This window comes from Danio aesculapii, chromosome 1, assembly GCF_903798145.1.
Source record: "Danio aesculapii chromosome 1, fDanAes4.1, whole genome shotgun sequence".
Lineage (NCBI taxonomy): Eukaryota > Metazoa > Chordata > Actinopteri > Cypriniformes > Danionidae > Danio > Danio aesculapii.
The window spans coordinates 55,137,112-55,159,662 of NC_079435.1; the positions used below are offsets into that span (position 1 = coordinate 55,137,112).

At 36.1% G+C, this 22,551-nt stretch overlaps 1 protein-coding gene across 1 annotated transcript in view; it reads right to left on the bottom strand.

The window, feature by feature from the left end:
- The window catches only part of hecw2b (HECT, C2 and WW domain containing E3 ubiquitin protein ligase 2b), a 65,299-nt gene that overhangs the window by 25,154 nt on the left and 17,594 nt on the right, over positions 1–22,551 (bottom strand). Inside the window, exons 4-15 of the mRNA XM_056463000.1 lie at positions 22,303–22,378; positions 20,477–20,646; positions 17,866–18,008; positions 17,479–17,579; positions 13,087–13,775; positions 11,580–11,883; positions 9,591–9,692; positions 8,282–8,432; positions 6,589–6,698; positions 6,092–6,216; positions 4,565–4,750; positions 2,699–2,833 (exon numbers count right to left, since the gene is read on the bottom strand). Of these exons, the coding sequence (XP_056318975.1) occupies positions 2,699–2,833; positions 4,565–4,750; positions 6,092–6,216; positions 6,589–6,698; positions 8,282–8,432; positions 9,591–9,692; positions 11,580–11,883; positions 13,087–13,775; positions 17,479–17,579; positions 17,866–18,008; positions 20,477–20,646; positions 22,303–22,378 (2,292 nt within the window). The remainder of the gene's footprint in view (positions 1–2,698; positions 2,834–4,564; positions 4,751–6,091; positions 6,217–6,588; positions 6,699–8,281; positions 8,433–9,590; positions 9,693–11,579; positions 11,884–13,086; positions 13,776–17,478; positions 17,580–17,865; positions 18,009–20,476; positions 20,647–22,302; positions 22,379–22,551) is intronic.

The following is a 22,551-nucleotide window of genomic DNA, read 5'->3' on the forward strand; positions in this document are numbered from 1 at the left end:
TTCCAAAAGTTTGCATCTGTTTATTCACACTCTGCTTAATTATTTTAAAGGGAAGCTAGTTTACCCCTTTTTTAAGATATCATATTAATATTATGGTTTTTCTGAGTGTGCCAGTTTAGGTTCAGTTCAAAACACAATTCAGATTGTTTTATTATAATGTGTTAAAAAAGTGTCATTTTGGGGGCGTGTACACAGGCAGCCATTTTAGGGGTGTGTTGCTTCACATGAAAACAAGGGGGCAGAGCCAAGAGCTCCCCCACTCTGTGTTTAGCAGCAGACAGGCAGACAGAGAGAAGCAACATGAGTGAGAGAACCAGCATTCAGCCGTACATGTACGACTCGGACACAGACCAAGCAGAGAGTACAAAATCATTTGTGTCTTTGTATAGTTTTACAGCCAACTGTGTGCTAGTTTCAAGTTCCAAGCTTGTACACCAAGACTAATAACCACGCACACTGAATTAACTTTGACTGAGGCACCAGAGCTACGACACGGCACACTCAGATATGCACATTTGGATGTTGTTAAAAATGAAACTATTCAGATGGCACTCTGTGGTGCAGCATAAATATGAAGTGTCCTGAATCATGGCTGGCCGCCGCGGACAGCCACCGACTTGAAGCGCCGTTGTGTGTAACGTTACCCTGATAGAAACCTATGTTTAGAATTCTGAAATGCATGGCGCTGCGTGGCGTGATGCTGAGCACCGCCATGCGGCGTTTCTGGTGTGTGACCTGCAGGCAAGTACATTGCTTTATTTCTGATGGAGGGAAGCACACGTGAGGCAACGCGCTCGCACCTTTTCAGCTGCACCTAGTTAAGATCACAGGGAGCTTCTGTGACCGAGAGAAATGCAAACGGCTGAAGTTTAAGGTAGATGCAATGGAAAGTACACGTTTACAAACCTACCTACAAACAAACTAAGTTACAAACAATAATTCCGATTAGAGCGATCATGTGGTAAATGTTGATCTTATGTTGAGCCCAATGAGCCTTACATCTAAAAATAGAGCAAGGGTGTTCCTTTAGTGACATCGCTTTGACTCACACGCTGAAAATGGCAGACGTGAAACAACAAACGCGCGCCTGTCAATCAATATTGGTGGGCAGCGGGACCGCACTCCTACGTCAAGTTGTAGTCGATCTGAAAACCGTTCCAGTTGGTCCACAGTTTTTAAAGTCCAAAGGACTGGGTGTGTTTATATCACCCCAATATGATGGTCTATACACTATACCTACAAATATGTCTGTCCAAACAGCTTGAAAAGTAGATTTTTCACCTTTAAGTCATTTAACGATCAGTGATGCACAGCACTGTCACAATATATTTCTAAACAGATCCAGTGCTTTTTTATTGCTTTTGTTAACTGCGCCCCTGGAAAGTAACAGACAGAAAATTAACAGACAGAAAATGACTTTAAAAATACAATATAAGGTATTTAATTATCATTATGGTAACACTGTAGTTTAATTAACAATCCCACTATGTACTACTGGTTTATTACTTGCCTTTTATTAAGATACAAACTGTTTATTAGCACTTATAAAGTATGATCTTATTTGATATCCCTAATCCTATACTAAACCCAACTACTACTGTACATTACTAACTATTATTGGTAGCTAATCAGTAGTTTACTGAGCTAAAAAGCTTAGTTAATGGTTTGTTAATGGTTTGAGTATGAATTGAGTTAATAGTGTTTTATGTGATGATATTGAACATATATTTTTTACGTGTTTTTTGTGATATATGTAATGCGAATTCAATTAATTTCCACTTGTGGACAATAAAGAAGGTCAAAGTTTGTTAATCATGTGAATTGTAAAAATAAAGTGTCAGCATTAGCGTTATTAATCCTTTATAACACTTCATTTGTAATGCAAGTAACGTAGTTGTATTGACTTATCAAATTATACAAATTTAAAATGTAATGCGTATGTTACATACAACTTACCACTCAGACAACTTGAGTTACAATTAACTCAAGACTAATATACTGATACTAACACACATACCCCCCCAACCAACCTTGATTTCAGGGGGACTTTAAAGGGGAGCTATTATGCCCCTTTATACAAGATGTAAAATAACTCTCTGATGTCCCTGGATTGTGTATGTGACGTTTCAACACAAAATACACCACAAATAATTGTAATTATTTTTTATTACTCCATTTCGGTGACTGACGCTTTAATTCAATGAGATTCAAATGTGCACTTTTCAAAAGAGGGCGGAGCTACAAACACCTGTGTTCATTTGTCCATCCTAAAACTTCACATTTATAATGCCTCTTAGTCACTGACATTATCTTCAACAGGTAAACTCTAATGGCGGACAGCTGCTTCTCACTCAGGGCTTTCTATGCTAATGAGGGAGAGATCATCACTATTGGGTGGGGCTTTCCCCCGCTGACAGCACGTACAAAGGGAGAATATCAATCAAAATGTTTCTGCAGACAGTTTTTATCAAGTGTGATTATAAAAAACAGAATTAATACAGTTTTACCATTAGAAGCTAATTATATTCACACACAGTTGCCACAAAACTTTGTTTAAACCCCTATAAAAGTTATTTTTGCATAATAAGCCCCCTTATTATATATATATAAGGTGGAGCTTAAAAGAGGATGGGTGGAGCCTGAATTCTGCAAGCAAGCGTGTGATTGGAGGAGCCTGCGGTGGGCGTGGTTAGCTCACCTCTCCTGCGCTGTGGCTGCGCTGGCGACTCAAATGCTGGCGGTGGGCGAGGAGGCTGCTGGGACGGGCGCTCTGCAGCGGCAGCCGGGGGTCGATGAATGTGGTCGCCCTGCAGTTGTGATCCACGAAGAAAGGCTGAAGGGGAAACAACATCATGTCAAGCTTTACCGGCACATAAGCAGGCCTGAGGTTTAAAAGCACAAATGTAAAGCTCATGTTCAAGCACTTACATGAACCCGCTGGTAAAATCGCATGAAATATTTACAGTGTGTGCTTCGGTTGTTCTTTCATAGCATATTTAAACATTAATTTGCGGTAGTGCCTGCTTTCCTGCCAGGTTCCATTATAAGCATATTACTATAAAGCTCTCCCTGGCACATCAATATGATTTTGTGTTGCAACTGCTATCAAGCTACTGATGAATATAATCTGAATATTTATATGGTGAAGTCAAAATTACCCCAACCTCCCCCTCACCAAGTGAAGTTTTTTTTCTCATATTTCCAAAATGATGTTTAACAGAGCAAGGCAATTTTCACAGTATTTCCTTAATATTTTATCTTCTGGAGAAAGTCTTATTTGTTTTATTTCAACTAGAATAAAAGCAGTTTTTAATACTTTTAAAACCATTTTAAGGGCAATTTTATTAGCAGTTTTGCTACAATAATTTTCTTCTACTAAAAAAAGTTATTTACGATATTTTTTGTATTTATATCTTATAATTATAAATCTTATAAATCTTATAGTATTACACAAATACTATGAATCATCTCCGACTGGAGACAGCAACAATACTCAGGTAGGCTGTGGTGTCGACATGATGCTCAATTGGTACTAATGGACCCAAAGTGTGCCAAGAAAATATCCCCCACACCATTACACCACCACCAGCAGCTTGAACTGTTTATACAAGGCAGGATGGATCCATGCTTTTAAGCTGTTGAACCCAAATTCTGACCCAACCATCTGAATGTCGCAGCAGAAAATAAGAATGATCAGACCAGGCAACGTTTTACCCAGTAAAAATCCCAGTAGATCAGCAGAAATACTCAGATCAGCCTGTCTGGCACCAACAACCATGCCACGTTCGTCGGCACTAATGGCCTAGTGGTATTGTGCGCCGACATATAGCACTGACGTGCTCACGGCAACCCGAGTTCGATTCCCGGCTTGAGGTCCTTTGCCGATCCTTCCCCTCTCTCTGTCCCCAATGCTTTCCTGTCTGAAGTCTCTACTGTTCTATCATAGTAAAGGTGAAAAACCCATAAAAATAATAATAAAAAAAAAACATACCACGTTTAAAGTCATTTAAATCCCCTTTCTTCCCCATTCTGATTCTCGGTTTGAACTGCAGAAGATCATCTTGACCATACATGCCTAAATGCACTGAGTTGCTGCCATGTGATTGGCTAATTAGAAATTTGTGTTAACGAGCAGTTGGATTTGTTTACCTAATAAAGTGGCCGGCGAGTGTTTGGCATATATTCAGAGTCTTAAGAGACAAAAAAATTAAATAACAAAATTATGTATTTAAATAGCTGTTATTTTGGCTTTTTTAAATAGATAATCCTTATTGTTTGTATCTTATACAGAACATGCTATCTATCAAAATTCTATTTATTGATGTCAAGCTATTTTTTACTATTTAAAAGTTTGGGGTGAGTATAAGAACCTTTTTCCAAAGAAATTAGATTGAGAACTGCATTATATTAATGAAAGTGACACTCGATGCATGTATAATATTACTAACGCATCATATTTCATTTAGTATTTATCTAAGTTTTATTACATACACAAACGTCAAGATGAAAGAATGGATAGAGAGGGAGAGAGAGAAATGAATATGCAGAGGAGCTGTTTCCAGACCTTTCCCGTATGGTCGTGTTTCATTTCCCAGCCCCGTGGCAGATCCAGCTGTTTGTTGGCGAACATGTTGAGGAAGGCAACCAGGTCTCGGTTGTGCTGGTAGCGCTCGAAGTGATGCGCGTCCCGTCGCACTTTACTGATCATGTGTTTTAGACACGTGTTACTTGTAAACATGCGGTAGGCACTCTGAGAAGTAGAACACAAACAGTCAAGGGGTTTTCATACTGCAATGGTTTAGTTGCCTTCTAAAACAGTTTCAGCAATATACACTTTAAAAAATAAATAAAGGGAGTCACTGGCGACACTTTCAGTCTAATGTAAATAAAAGCTCCAAAATACACATGAATTTCTGTTTTGTTGCACTTGATCAATTTGAATCTAGATTAATATTATGTTACATATTTTTAATGGCAGTTTTTTCTAAAGGAGTTTTTTTAATCTGCACAGAGCCATAAATCTCCATTTTAGCAGCTTTTATATACTGTAGTTCACTCTTTTATTCTATATATGTGTTCTGAGGATTATTATTGAAGGATATGCTTTTCAAGTTAGGAGTTATTCATACTGCAATGGTTTAGTTGCCTTTAAAAAACATGTTTCAGCAATATACACAAAAAGGAGTCACTGCAGGCACTTTTTCAGTCTAATGCAAATAAAAAAATACAAAATACACATTTAAATGTTTCTTTTGTTGCAGTTGACAAAGCAGATAAAATTTATGTTACATATTTTTAATGGCAGTTTTTCTAAATGAGTTTTTTTCTTCTGCACTGAGCCATAAATCTCCATTTAAGCAGTTTTTCCACACTCTTTTTTCCCCACACATTCATATATGTGTTCTGAAGATTATATGCATTTTTTCTGCTAATAATTGTGAGAATAATATTTGGGTTGTTTGGATTTTTGGGGGAATTATGGAGTAATGAATAATGTCTATCCCAACCCCAACCATCACAGTAATGTAAAAGCAGATCTGGATGTGGAGTCTTCTTTATTAGTATAGCTGATTAACCATGTGAATTATTTCACAGAAGGTGAAATAATTGGACAATTTAGCCTACCCAATTAACCTGTACCACATGTCTTTGGACTGTGGGGGAACCTGAAGGACCTGAAGGAAACCCACGACAACACAGAAGAACATGCAAACTCCACACAGAAACGTCAACTGGTCCAGCCAGGACTCGAATCCCCGACCTTCTTGCTGAAAGGCGACCACTGAGCCACCATGCCCTCTTTTAGTAACCATATTACCTAACATTATAACTACTATTACCATTATTTTAAGGTGCTACCAAACTTTTCACTAAAATATTAAAACTAATTCTTCCTTGGCATCAATTTTGTGGTTCCTCCTAGCACTTTTTACATGTGTGTAACGTTTCTCCAAAATTAATGACAACAGCAGATGACTGGTTAGAGAGAAACACATTGCATGGCATGGTTTACCATAGTTTTCCTATAAGGGACCTGAAACTGGCTTGTGGGTAAAAAAAGTGTGAATAATTAATGTGTTTGGAGACTAACAGGGTTGGAATGCAGTACGGTGAAGAAATCCGGGCTGGTGAGAAACTTGGCGCTGGGGGACTGAAGCAGCAGAGTCAGGCGGGAGCGAGAGCTGGTGGGTACAACAACACCATCCCGCCGATACTCTAAAAGAGAGGACAACGCAGACTCAAGTGAGTCCAAACAGAACATCTAAATAACACGCTCTAATACAGTTGAAGTCAAAATTAATCGCCCTCCTGTTTTGTTTTGTTTTCGCTTTTTTTTCAAAATATTTGCCAAATGATGTTTAACAGAGCATGGAATTTTTCACAGTATTTCCTATAATGTTTTTTTCTTCTGGAGATAATCTTATTTGTTTTATTTCAGCTAGAATAAAAGCAGTTTTAACCCATTTTAAGGTCAATATTATTAGCCCCATTAAGCTATATTTGTTTTCGATTGCCTACTGATAATTATTTAGGAGGGCTCAAAATTCTGACTTCTGTCGTGCACATGTGTGGGTCGTGTGTTTCTACCAGGTATGGAGTGATGCAGCAGGTCAGATGTTGTCAGGTCATCTGTTGGCATCTCTGCGGCCTGTTCCTCTGTCCTCTCATTGGTTATTGTCCTCCGGATACTCTGATACCTGAATAAACAAAACAATTTATTAACGGTTTTAGATTTTGCATTGTATACTTTATACTGTAATTAAGCTATGCTATTACTGGTGTTTAATTTTTTCTTCTTAAAAATAACTGGGGCTATCTTAGCCTAGCAATACATGCATTTATATATATATATATATATATATATATATATATATATATATATATATATATATATATATATATATATATATATATATATATATATATATATATAATAGGTAATTATTTATTGTATTGTACTACGTCACTGAAGTTATACAAATTGTATTTACATATAAATAATAAAAAAATTATAATTAAAAAAATAATTCATGGAACATATTTAATTTTCACATTTTGTAATTGATCTTGTTGTTTTATATGTTATTTCAATTGAATGATTTTATTAAAATGCATTCTTTATATTCTTATACATTTTATACTCTATTATTATACTCTATATTATACTCTATTATACTTTAATATTAATTATTCCCAATACCTTTTACATCTATTATAAAATTTAATTACCTCCTGAAAAGAATAGTTTATTAATTTGAAAATGCTAATTTATTTGACTGAAAAATAAAACAAAAAATAAAATAAAATAAAATAAAATAAAATAAAATAAAATAAAATAAAATAAAATAAAATAAAATAAAATAAAATAAAATAAAATAAAATAAAATAAAATTAAATTAAATTAAATTAAATTGAAATGATCGCCACAAAACAAGACGCTCGCTAGTTCGAGTCCCGGTTAACATTTCTGTGTGGAGTTTGCATGTTCTTCCCGTGTTCGCATGGGTTTCCCTTCGGGTGCTCCGGTTTCCCCCACAAGTCCAAAGACATGCGCTACAGGTAAATTGAATACACTAAGTTGACCGTAGGGTATGTGTGTGAATGCAAAAGTGGATGGGTGTTTCCCAGTGTTGGGTTGTGACTGGAAGGGCAACCGATGCGTAAAACATATGCTGGATAAGTTGGCAGTTCATTCCGCTGCAGCAACCCCAGATTAATAAAGGGACCAAGCTGAAAAGAAAATTAATGAATGAATAAATTAAATTAAATATTTTTTGAAAACAGTATTTGCTTATTCATCTTGCAAATACTACTAACAGGTCTGCCAGCCATATCTTGCATTATTATTTTGCATAATATTTTACTTATTTTTTACTTAATATTTTACCTCAACAAAGTATAAGGAGTTAAAAATACCTAGTTTAAAAATCCTAATTAAACATGATTTGTCTGGTTTGTACCAATATTTTATTCTTGGCGAACTGTTCATTTCAAACGCTGCAGACAAACCCATTAAATGTGTGCCAACAAAGCACAGTAAATTAAAATCTGAGGCAGACAGAGCATGAGAAATGTTTTGATAATGGCAGAACAGATTAGCTTGCTGCGCCAGCTGCTGGTTGACATTTTAAAAGAGCTGTTCTCCAATACAACCGAGGATTAACAAGTGACATTTCGCACTCATACAAATCCCATGAAACCTGAAGTCAAGGTCAGTGTGTGCTTTGAGATGTGACTCTTATCACGCCATCCTGACTGACCTAAGAGCTGTTTGACTGACCTGCGGTTGAGCTGCTCCATCTGCTGAATGGAGTTTGATCTCTGCAGGACCTGAGGTGCAGGTGGAGCCGTGGGACGCTGCCAGGTTGTGGTTCGGTTTACATGATCCACGTAGAAAATCCTGCCGTGGCTGTCAATACGAGCCTCCCAGTCTGAAACATACACATTATAACAATTCCTTATAGGGATAGTTCACACAAAAATGTCCATTCTGTCATCATTTAAAGTGCACCTATCATGCAAAATCAACTTTTGGGAGCTGTTTGGACAGAAATGTATGTAGGTATAGTGTGTGACGTTAAAATAGGAACAAAATCCCGGGGATTTTGAGGCCCACCATCATGTGACGTAGCATTTCGGTTTTCCCCGCTCACCGATATTAACTGACAGGCTCGTATTACTGTATTAATGACTGGAATTGGCAACAGAGGTGCGGCTCCAAATGTAGTTTAATGAAGATTAGTCAGACAGGCAAGGTAAATACAGGAACAAACTGAAGCATACAGGTAATCCAAAAGAGTACCAACAGGTGAAGAGGTCAAGGCTGCAGGCAAAACAACATAAACAGTGAACAAACACAGGGTGAACATGATAAGGCAAGACAAGGAAAATGCTTAGAAATGTAGACTCTGGAAAACTGTGTGTGTGCTGGATTTAGGGTCCAAGTAATCGGTCTTCACCAGCTTCAGCTGTGTGTGTGTGTGTTCTCAATGGGTGACCTGGAACTGGTGTGTGAGTGCAGTCCATGATGGGATATATTGTGCATGTGAATGACAGGGGGTGTTACATTGCTGGTAATCATGACAATTACATGACAATTACAATTACGGTATTAACGCATGTCCACAGAACAAGATTTGCAAAGAAACTGAGATTAAAAGATCTCTTCAACCCTCTGTGATCAAACTGCAACTCAAGAAGCAGTAAGTGCCACACTTTATATTGTAATAGCATTTTAAACTATACTTTTTGAACTATGTAATTCATAACCACACAACTATAAACGAAGACGCTTCAATCACACAACAGGTGTCCGTTCTTCGTACGTGGATTATTTAATTAGCTGGATTTGGTTAATGACGATTTGACATGATTCAGTATCGTTTCATTTTTCAAAACTCTTCCAAGAGTTGTTGTCATACAACAGTTCTGGTAGCTCAAACCTGCTAGGGAGCAGGTTTATTTCATGTAAACAGGATATTTTCTTACAGTAGTAATCTATAGATTATATCCACTTGGGAAAAAAGTTAAATAGTTATAAAAAAATCTTATCACACAAATCTCACACAAAGACAGAAATATGGTCTCACTTGGAGGAAGAGGCTCGTCCACTCTCTGATAGCGGCTGATGTCGTGCCGAACTGATGGGAGAGAGCGCATTGGCTGGTGGCCGTTCACTTGAGCACAGGCGCCTATAAAAATAATGATCACACTTTACGATTAGGTTTCATTAGTTCATGTATTCACTAACATGAAATAATTATGAAGAATACCTGTACAGCATTTATTAATCATAGTTCAATGCATTATTAACATCAATTAAAGGCATTCATAAAGTCACCTTTAAAGCCACAGAGGAAGTTAATTTAGTAAATGAATCATATTTTAATAATATACATGTTTTAATGAAAATTACTAAATAATTATAAAAAAACACATTATGTATTTTTCATAAAGTACTATTATTATTATTATTATTTACTAAGTACTTATATCGTACAAATAGTACTTATTATTATTATTTACTATTTCCCTATTATATTTAATATTTTAGAATCTATATTTTTATATCACTTTATTAAAAATCACTTATCACTTAAACAGCACTTAAATAAATATTTATACCACTTATATTTTATATTACTCAATGATATATTCAATTTATATCATATTTATCTCCTTTACCAGTTGCTGTAAGTAAATCAGCATACTATCATCTCAAAAACATTGCAAGAATTAGATGCTTTGTTTCCAGTGAGGACTTAGAGAAACTTGTTCATGCTTTTATCAGCAGCAGGGTGGATTACTTTAATGGCCTCCTCACTGGCCTTCCCAAAAAGACAGTCAGACAGTTACAGCTCATCCAGAATGCTGCAGCCAGGATTCTGACTAGAACCAGAAAATCAGAGCACATCACACCTGTCCTCAGATCTTTACACTGGCTTCCAGTTACATTGAGAATATATTTGAATTATTACTGGTCTATAAATCACTTAATGGCCTCAATACAATACAGATATGCTCACTGAATACAAACCTAACAGATCACTCAGATCTTTAGTATCAAGTAAATTAAAAATTCCAAGGGTTCAGTGAAATCAGGATGAATCCGCCTTCAGCTACTACACCCCCACTGCTGGAATCAGCTTCCAGAAATGGTCAGATGTGCTCCAACATTAGGCACATTCAAATCAAGACTGAAATCACATCTGTTTAGCTGTACCTTTACTGAATGAGCACTGTGCTACACCCCACAGATCATGTTATTATGTCTTTCTTCTCTTTCTCATTCTCTTATAACCTGTTTTAACACATTTTTATCTGTATTATCTGTTTTTAATTCTTTTAATCATTTTTATTTCCTTGTTTTTTTTTTATTCTTGTTTATGTAAAGCATTTACCATTGTGTATTTAATGTGCTATCTAAATAATCTTGTTCTGCCTTACCTAGTATAATAACAATCACTTAAATATCATTTGAATAAATATTAAATACTTATATCACTTAAATTTGATATAACTTAATGATATTTTCAATTTAAGTCATATTTATCTAATATAATAACAATAACAATGATGATAATAAGAACTATTTTTTTTAATTATTGTTTTATGTAAGGGCATCACGGAGGCACAGTGGATAGCACAATCGCCTCACAGCAAAAAGATCGCTGGTTCAAGCCTCGACTGGGTCTGTTGGCATTTCTGTGTGGAGTTTGCATGTTCTCCTCGTGTTCATGTCGGTTTCCTCTGGGTGCTCCGGTTTCCCCCACAGTCCAAAGACATGTGGTACAGGTGAATTGGGTAAGCTAAAATGGCTGTAGTGCATGTGTGTGAATGAGTGTGTATGGATGTTTCCCAGTGATGGGTTGCAGCTGGAAGGGCATCAGCTGTGTAAAACATCTGCTAGATAAGTTTGCAGTTCCTTCCACTGTGGCGACCCCAGATTAATAAAGGGACTGAGCCAAAAAGAAAATGAATGAATGAATATTTTATGTGAATAAAAGTTCAATGACAGGAAAGCGGATGAAAGCTTGAGTTTCTCTGATCTACTGTATAAACACCAAGTCTCATCACACCTGTCTCTCCATCTGTTACCATAGCAGCCTGCGCTTCATCAGCCGCTCTCCTCACTTCATTGGTTAATTCCATCGCTTCGGCCTGTGATTCATTCCCTGATGCCTGCAGACTCTGCCTCCTCTGCCAGATATCTTCATCCTCCTCTTCCTGATTGGCCATCTCACTGGAGCTCACAGGTTCTGGCTGATTTGCCGCTGTGGCTCCGCCCTCTTCATTGATTGTATAAATGGCAGGCGCTGAGACCTCTGAGACTGCAGGAGCCTCAGTTCTGGAGGACACCTGAGCTGTGGCTACTTCCTCATTCTGGAGAAAAGTATTAGGTGTGATCAAACAAACAAAAGACAACAACAACAACAATAATAATAATAATAATAATAATAATAATAATAATAATAATAAATATATTTACATAACATAGTTTGTTTAAAATAAAATGTATAATAATAATAAAATATCAAATAAATAATAATAATAAATATTTAAATATCTTATAGAGTTAGTTTAAAATAAAATGTATAATAATAATAAAAAATAAAATGAATAATAATTATTATTATTATTATTTAAATATCGTATAGAATTTGTTAAAATAAAATGTTTAACAAAAATAATAATAATAATAAATATTTAATTATTGTAGTTTGTTTAAAATAAAATGTATAATAATAAAATATTATTAATAATAATAACAATAATAATTATTATCAATGCTATTTTTATTATTATTAAAAATTTTATTTTAAAGAAACTCTATAAGATATTTAAATATTTTTTCAGACGTGTTTTCTAATAAATAAATGCATGATTTATACAACTATCATTAAAACAATTTTTCATAGCTATATGGAAAAAAATAAGAATCAACTTCAGTATTCTCAGTGTTTCTGTAATTTGTTGTAATTGAAAAGCTAGGGTAACTGAAGTAAATACTGATTTATTAACTTTCCTAAGTTACAACATTGTTATAGCTCTGTCCACAAATTCATATAAACATGGCACCTGGCTTTTTCAGTATTTTATGCATAAAATGATCTAAATGGCAAGATTTTTGTATTAAATTATAAATAAATCAAATGTCATTAAATAAAATAAGAATTACACTGAATATATATATATATATATATATATATATATATATATATATATATATATATATATATATATATATATATATATATATATATATATACACGTGTGTTTTTAACATAATTTTTTTAATACAACATAGTAGAACATTTGTATTTGTAAATAAGTAAATTAATAGAAGTATTAGTGGTTTTCCCTGGATTTTCTATCACCATATAGACTAAATATTCCAGTAAATGCTGGAAATGGGATTTAAATCGAAAAGATATTCCACAATTTTGTAAACAAGTGTTTAAATGTACAACTATTAGCAGTAGTAATATTAATTAAAATGAAAGATTTCATGTTTAAAATAAATGTAATAAAATGTAAACAATCTATTTAACTATTATTTTTATTAATTATTTAAAATCCTCTGACCTGTATTTGAAGAGCTGGCTGCTGAGATCTGCCGACGCTTTGGGTCAAGTCTCCCGAAATGGCAGCTGCTTCCTGACCACCCTCAGCACCGCCGCCATTTTGGCTCTTGGTGGTGCCACTGCTGGACACTGATGGTGTGGCTTCAGTATCTGTAGCACTGCTTGCCGCTTCTGACTCAAGCCCTTCCCTGTTTTTCACAGCCCCCTCCCCTTTGCCTCTTTCAGAGGAGGCGTGTCCTTCAGGCCGCGGCGTCCCATTGGTCAATGCTGTATCCCGGGAGGCGTGCCCTTCCTCATCTTCATCAGAGTCTATATGTAACATTGCATTGAGCCGCGTGTCGGTGGGGAAACTTGACCGTAGTTTAGGAGAGGAGGCCCCAAGCGGTCTGTCCCCAGGGGGCTTGGGGGCCTCAATGGCATCCAGGTAGTCATTAAGCGAGGCCTGGCGATGAGTATGAGCTGGGGCTCCTTCAACCAAATCTGGGGCTCCGTCTCTCAAGAGCCGATCCTCTTCAGGGTCCATCATGCACTCGTCAGGCCTAAAAGCATCACCATGTAGAGACCCTTCAGAGCCCGTGGGCGACGGGCCCCTGACCATGCGGGACACAGGATGAAGAATGTCTTCGTCGTCCGATGGGCTGCCAGGATCTCCATTCATAGCGGAGGCTCCCAGCAGAGACCCCATGGCATCTGCAAAGCATATTTAGAGTTTGTGTAAAATCAAAATGTCCAATGTTTACTTTGCTAGCGCAATGACCAACTTTTTAGCTGTAATGTATGTACAACCCAGGCTCATTCTGAAAACGTACCGCTATATACATTTCTGGAGAGCGCCAAATACGTAGGAGGAACTTTTTTTGCAGTTTTAATTTTGGTGAATCCACCAGAGGCTTCTGTGTGCGCTTTTTGAGATCTCAAATTTCGCTCGCGAGTGCCATTCACGCCTGCTGTTCTCATGTAAATCCACTAGAGGCCGCGGACTGACTGACCAATCGACTGACCCACCCTACTCTTCCCTAAACCCAACCAATAGTGTTTTCAAAAGCACCGATTGACCAGCGACCACCCACTTCCATAAACCCAATCGACAGTTTTCAAAAGCAATCCAGAAAAAGAAAAGCTCTCACCTGATTTTTACCACGTTTTAAGATTTTACCACATTCTCGCCCTGTTATTTACTTTTATTATGTTTATTTTAATTTTTGGAGTTCGTTTTTGTCTTATCTGCTTTCTGGAACCGTTCTTCATCGGACTCAAACCCTGTCGCCGTGGTCAACTCCTCTCTGCATCTCAAGTCCGCTGACGTACATGACCAGCTACTGGACAAACTGGTAACAATGGGAAAGCCGTTCATACGGACGTAAGTGGTCAGCTGGTAGCACGGACAGGATGACATCATACCGCCCGTAGGGTTCGTTTTAAAGGGCACCTATGATGAAAATCGTCTTTTGTAAGCTATTTGGACAGAACTGTGTGTAGGTATAGTGTGTCCACAGCCATATTGGGGTGATATAAACACAATAAGACTCTTTTTTTTAATTTCCTGATGTTAAAATAGGATTCAAATCCCTCTCATTTTGAGCCGGACCACAACTTGACTTGGGAGTGCAGTTTCCCCACCCACCGACTTGATTGACAGCCACGTATTACCATATCTCTGTAGTAACGAGTATAATCAAATCAACAAAACAGGACGTGCGCAATGCAACAGGGAATAAAAGATCTGTTCAGCTCTCTGTGATCATCAATCATCATCAAATGTGATCAAGAAGGAGTTTTACAAGATTAAAACGTGTTTAAAACAGTGAAGTGATTTTCTTTATCACCACAGCTGTGTGTCAATACAATTATAAAAGAAGACGCTTCAATCCCGGTTTGTGGACATTAAATCAGGTTTATTTTGTACATTACATAACAGATATCAATACAGCAGTGGATATGAATGTGTATCCTGCCACATTTGCTGTGCAAAAACAGTGCAAAATTAAATGCGCGCGCTGTATGTGTGTGTGTGTACGCTGTGTGTGTGCGTAACCTTTGTAACGACATTGTGTGTGACTCATCGTTGCAGAAAGGCTTAAATTAACTCCACAACAAATACATCAAATAATCATTGGGAAAGTTCTTACTGTAGTATTTCTCAGAAACGTTACGTGAGATCTCCTTCCTTCATATCTGTCTGTTTATCTGAGGCAGAGACGGAAGCACACTCTGACAGGCACGTGAAAACGGTGGGAGGGGACAACCAGCATTAAAGGCACAGGCAACAAAAACAGTTGCATTGTGTTTAAAGCAGAAAATCCTTACATTCTAAAAGCTATAATAAATAATCTGATGGGTGAAAAGTTTTGAGCTGAAACTTTACAGACACATTCTGGAAACACAAAAGACTTATCTTAGATCTTAAAAAAGGGGTAAAATAGGTGCCCTTCAAAGACAAAATGCAGCCATGCATACTTCTGGGTACATAATTCATGATCTCCAGAAATGTATATAAGGTTACGTTTTCAGAATGAGCCTATATTGTGTATGTATTACAGGCCGGTAGCGAGGGGGGGTTCGAGTGGTTTGGAAGACCCACCCCTCACTGACAAAGATCCAGAATTTTTCCCATACATGAGCTCACTTATCTTATTTTGACTGCTATGCCATCATAAATTTTGGAAAAAACCCATCGAAAAACGCTTTAAGACCAAGTGAAGTCATCTATCGCTACTGTTTTTAAATAGAGAAAACATTTTACAAGTGACTTTCAATCTAAAACTTGGACCTTATTCTTGACACAAAAACTGATCAATAAATGTTGTGAAGCACCAAAAGCAGCCCATATTACAATTCATTTGAATACTCATTCATTCATTTTCTTTTCGGCTTAGTCCCTTTATTAATCTGGGGTCACCACAGTGGAATGAACCGTCAAATTTGAATGCTAATTTGGTTAATGTTGTTATCCATGATTTTTCAAAAGTACTTTTTTTACAAGAAAAATCATGAAGCTCTACACTATTAGTATTATTATCATTATTATTATGTTTTAATTAGGAGGCACGGTGGCGCAGTGGGTAGCAATGTCGCCTTACAGCAAGAAGGGCACTGGTTCGAGCCTCAGCTGGGTCAGTTGGCATTTCTGTGTGGAGTTTGCATGTTCTCCCCGTGTCCGTGTGTTCCTCCGGGTGCTCTGGTTTCCCGCACAGTCCAAAGACATGCGGTATGGGTGAATTGGGTAAGCTAAATTGGCCGAAGTGCATGTGTGTGAATGAGAGTGTATGGGTGTTTCCCAGTGATGGGATGCAGCTGGAAGGGCATCCGCTGCGTAAAACATATGCTGTATAAGTTGGTGGTTCATTCCGCTGTGGCAACCCCTGATGCTTTTGAAATCCAAATCCTCTAAAGGATTGTTAGGTTGAATTATTTAGGGCAACCGGATTCGGGAACACTTTCCAAAAGATATTTGGACGGCATCTGTGTTTATATTAGTCTGTTTTTATTATTCTCGAGGTTTCCATAATCCTGGACCAGGCCGTATTCTGAGCAGCTGCTGTGGTGGTCATGGAGGATATTACGTCATTGATTCCTGTAAGACCCCAGTGACAGAAGACATTATTTATAATGTAATAAATTAGTATTTTAAAAATAAGAATTCATTTCTTTATTCTGAATCTTTAGGAAATATTTTGGTATATTAAAAAGTGTGGTTATGATGACCATCTGACAAGGGCGTAGATTCACTCTTGACATTGGTGGGGACCAATATCTTTAGAGCGCAACCATTGAACAGCACAAATTCTGTTTCACGCTTTTAAAAACATGAAAAACTCCATAATAATATAAAATAAACACTTAATAATAAAAATAACGATCACTAACCATGCTGCAAAAGTCAATTGACATGATTTTACTGCAGTCGGGCTTTGAGGAGGTATGAATGTAGTGAAATTTAAAGAGGTGTGTGACGCAATTTAACTGTTTTATCCAGATTATAGTTTTTCATAATCATGGAGGCCAAAATCGAAACTGAATTTTGATTAATTGCACCGCCTTGGTTAAAAGTATTACAGTGAACTCATAGCGAACTTGACTTGGTTCACATGTAGGTTCAAAGTAGAAGGAGCATTATTTTATTTTGAAGTCAATTAAATTATTGGTAGGGACATTTCTGGAATTGGTTGTTATTGGTGGGACACGTCCCTTCCGTCCATGCTAATTCTACGCCATTGCCATCCGACAAGCTAATACAGCTAAAATAGTGCTTTAAATGTGGTATTTAAACCTCATAGTTAAATAGAAAATGAGACGTATAAGTGCAAAAAGGTCCACTTTTTGAGAAAAAAGAACCACTCCTTTCACCAGGCTGGCTACAGGCCTGTATTAATAATCACACTGTAATTTTTACCTTCATGCCCGTTGAAGGTGATCTCCACCCGGAAATGAAGTTGTCCACTCACATGTTCTGTTGGTAGACGACGACAAAGTGTGTAGCTCACATGTTGATCCCTTTGTTCCAAATACAATCACAGAAAAAAATATATCACTAAACTGTATGAACACTGTAGAAACAAACACATTTATACACAACTATTTAGAAATGTTCTTGATTACACGAAATATGAAAGAATAAAATATGCAAAATTTTTGTTTATGCTTTTATTTTTACAATTGTATTTACTTTATTGGAAAGAAATGGACTTCAGGGTACCTGGAGGAGGTTATAACTCTTTTGTTAATGGAATCTTATACATAATAGATGCTTGCAGATACATATTTAATAGCGAATACTGACCCGGCTGTGTGTCTCTCCAGTAGTCTCTGCACCGGGATTATCAGCTGACCTAAAAAGCGTTTGATGATCGGGCGGCTTTTTGCAAATTTGTCCTTGACCTCGATTTCCAAAACGTCTGTCATCAGTGCAACAAAAGTGTACTTCTGCGAAGGAAAAATTCAAATGGACATTAGTGAAATATAGTTATGCTTCTATGCAGGGGAGAAATAACATGCGATCTTATGCGACACTCCTGCCAGCTAAGAACAAAAACCTGAGGCTACAATTCACACAAACTTAAAGAAACACTCCACTTCTTTGGGGAATTGGCCCCTTTTACAACTCACCTAGTGTTAAACAGTTGAGTTTTATCATTTTTGAATCCATTCAGCCGATCTCTGCGTCTCCAGAAGCACTTTTAGCTTAGCTTAGCATAAATCATTAAATCAGATTAGACCATTAGCAACTTGCTCAAATTTTTAAAATCATTTTCCCATTTAAAGCTTGACTCCTTGATTATTGCATTGAAACTAAAGTATAGTTCCTGGCTCTACCGACCTAGAAATTAGCAATTTTTTCCCTTTCCATTCGTCTTAATTACAGAAGTGTCAAGTTTTATAGGAAAACTATCAAAAGTCTAACTATCAAGAGGTTTTTGAGATACTTTTGAGCATTTTTTGAAGGCTCAGATTTTGCACCTAGAGTTAAACAGTTGAGTTTTACCATTTTTGAATCCATTCAGCTAATCTCAAAGATTGATAGGAGCCCTTTTAGCTTAGCTTAGCATAAACCATTGAATTGGATTAGACCATTAGCAACTCACAGAAAAATTTCAAAAAATTTTTTAATCATTTTCCTATTTAAAGCTTGACTCATTGATAAATTTCATAGGAATGAGAGTATAGGTCCTGGCTATATGGACCTAGAAATTAGCAATTTGTCACTTTTTGTCTGTCTGAATTTCAGAAATGTGAAGTTTTATAGGAAAATTATCAAAACTCTTTTAAAGTATTTTTTGAGTGAGATTCTTTTGAGCATTATTTGTAGACTTTATCTTTTGCACCTTGAGTTAAACAGTTGAGTTTTACCATTTTTTAATCCACTCAGCCGATCCCTGGGTCTGACGGGAGCACTTTTAGCTTAGCTTAGCAAAAATAATTTAATCGCATTAGACCATTAGCATCTCATCCAAAAATTAAAAAGAGTTAGATCATTTTCCTATCCAAAGCTTGACTCCTTGATTATTGGGCTGGAATGAGAGTTTAGTTCCTGGTTATATCAACCTAAAAATTAGCAACTTTTCACTTTCCATTTGTCTAAATTACAGAAGTGTCAAGATTTATAGGAAAACTATCAAAAAAAATTTTGGAGCGAGATTCTTTTGAGCCTTTTTTGTCATCTCAGATTTTGCACCAACAGTTAAACAGTTGAGTTTTACCATTTTTGAATCCACTCAGCCGATCTTAAAGATTGACGAGAGCACTTTTAGCTTAGCTTAACATAAATCATTGAATCCGATTAGACCATTAGCATCTCGTTTAAAAAATTCAAAAAGGAGTCCTGGCTATATAGACCTAGAAATGAACAACTTTTCACTTTCCATCTGTCTTAAAGGTCCCAAGAAGTGCTTTGAGATGTGAATTTTTAGTCAATGTTTCATGTAATCTTAAACAAAACATGAAGAGGGGGTGGGACATAGTGTAGAACCTCCCCTTTTAAAAAAATAGCGAATAGCATTTTGTTTCATCACATCTCTACCAGTGAGAATGGTTGAGCTCAAATCCATCAAATGAAGAGCAAATGAAAAGCGTCTTGAAGGGGGCGGGGCATGTTAGATACTAGAGAGAATTTGATTGGTCAAGATATGATGAGAAACTGAAGTATGAGGTGAAAAAACGTTAATCCATTTAGGTGGAAGTGACTATCTGCAAGTTTTACATAGTTTATATCAGTTTTATATTTTCTAAATGCTAATTGTATAAGTGTTTTGTTGCGTATTAGCTTATAGATATCATAAAAACTAAAAATATTGATACTTACATCTAAAAAACTTTCATAGGACCTTTAATTACGGTAGCATCAAGTTGTAAATTATTAAAAACTCTTTTCTTTTTTTGCGAGATGCTAATGGTCTAATCTGATTCAATGATTTATGCTAAGCTAAGCTAAAAGTGCTCTAGCCAGACCTAGTGATTGGCTGAATGGATTTAAAAATGGTAAACCGCTCGGTGACTTGTAAAATTAGCCAAAAATAGTGTTTCCCTTTTAATAAAACGGGACAATAGAAGAGCGGAAAGGAGTAGCCTGATCTGACGAGTCTCAATTTCTGTTGCTAATTAAGGAGGGTAAGCTCAGAGTCTGACAGAAGTTTACTCAAATATGATGACTTGCACATTCGAGAACTCCATAAATGTGAAAAGGGTCACTAATTTCTGAGGTTAAGCCTTGCTCAAGGGTACAGCGCACTCACTTAAAGAGCGTCTAGTTTCAGAGTCACCCCTATTTGGTCACATCTCATTAACTTCAGAGTTATTCACAGTGGATATTAAGAGCAGAGGTGAAGCTCTGACACACTGAGCACAAACAACACACCTCATTAACCGTCCCAGGATCATGAGTGAATATCAATTACCTCTCCGTGCCACACAGGGTTGGTGGTGTTGGATATGATGGAAGTTCGTCTCTCCTGGCCGTGGTGGCTGAACGTCGGGAAGTCGTTCCTCTTGCCTGGTTGGATGCTCATTTTTAGATACGGGTCCGGATTAAAAAACATGCCCTTCTTCAGACCCTGAGCCCTGATATCTGCAATAAATGCACACATAAAAAGTGAACTAGCTGCATAAAGGCTATCTGCTGGGTTATATTTAACTGGGTGCATTAACAGTACATGACCAGAAGAGGGCAGATTTATATAGGAGAGATTTAATTAAGACCACATAGCATGCAAGCTTATTTGGGTTTTGGGATGAAATTATTTACATGAAAGGCATATCCTGCTAATATAAAAGTACAATTCAATGTTATGATGTTCCAAAATCTGTATGACTTTAATTAATCTACTTAACTTAAAATAACATATGCTGGTAAATGAAATGTTACTAAATAGCAGTGTACAATATTTTATTCTATATAATATGGTAATATGGTAAATGCTGTGCAAGTTGAAACTAACTTTACAAACATTAACATCTTGAGAATTTAAAATCATTTATTGAGTAATTCAGTGTATAAAACAGTTCAACAAAGAAGTTAATAGTGAGTGTTATGTTATAGAGATAATATTGCTATTTTTCACTGACAAAATAGTTTTAAAAAAACTAGATTACAACATCTGTGCATTGCACAGTGCAAAACTTTGCAGTGTATTATTTCTGATTGAATCTGTTTTTACAGAGTCACTGATTCATTGATGAAGAGAGTCGCATTCATCCACATTTCATTTCTAAATTTAATGAATTGTATAAATGAATGATTCATTGAATCACTCCACCACACACTGGTGGTTTTAGAGTCTGTAGATATATATATATATATACACTACTACAATATTATATTTATTTTTTATAAGCAGCTTTTTGGTTTTGAGTATAAAGAAGGATTTGTTTTATTTGTTGCTAAGCAGAAGCCCCCGAAGTATAGCTCAATCACTGTTTAAAGTAAAAGAAAAAAAACACGATGATGCTTTTTTGTTAGTTTTAATACATAAAAAAATGTAAATATATTAAATATATATATATATATATATATATATATATATATATATATATATATATATATATATATATATATATATATATATATATATATATATATATATATATATATATATATATTAGGGGTGTAATAGTTCACAAAAATCACGGTTCGGTTCGATATGGCACAGTGGTGTCACGGTTCATAGCAAAAAAGAAAAAAGCCAAAGGATTTTACTGATTTAAATTTTTTTTTATGTATTAAAACTAACAAAAAAGCATGATCGTGTTTTTTTTCTTTTACTTTAAACAGTGATTGAGCTATACTTCGGGGGTTTCTGCTTAGCAGCAAATAAAACAAATCCTTTATACTCAAAACCAAAAAGCTGCTTATAAAAAATAAATATAATATTGTAGTAGTTAAAGAAATAAAAAGAAAAGAACAATTTAGCTTTATATGGAACTCAGCTTTAATTTATTTTTAAGTATTTTTTTATTTTCAGAAAGATGAGTGTCCACCTTTTCTTCAGACAGCACAGATCGGCTTGATTTGACTGTCACCTGCCATTTTAGTGGATCTGAAAGCAGGAATTATCTGACTGAAATGGGCTTATGAAGGAATAATGTAACGGGGCTCTATTACGTTTAACATTTTCTTTAAAGCCGACATTTCCACTGCCGATTAAGGTCTTAGAATAGAATTCAGTTTCATAAAGAAGTGATTAGCTTGGATCAGTGTAAATGTGGTTAAAATCAACCTTCTTACCTGATAAAGTAAAGCTGACCAATTTCCTGCAGTGTTCAGTGACAGACTGTCCATCCACCTGCCCTTCTGCCCCTACCTGTAGAGAACACCATAACACACTATTACACATCAGGACAAAGAACCTGGCAATCAACAGACTTGAGCGAGATGATTTACAGTTAATAATTTGCAGCTCCATTAAACAGAATTGATTAAAATACATCGGACATTATCCACCACTTTAATCCAAAACAAATATCCATGAATAAA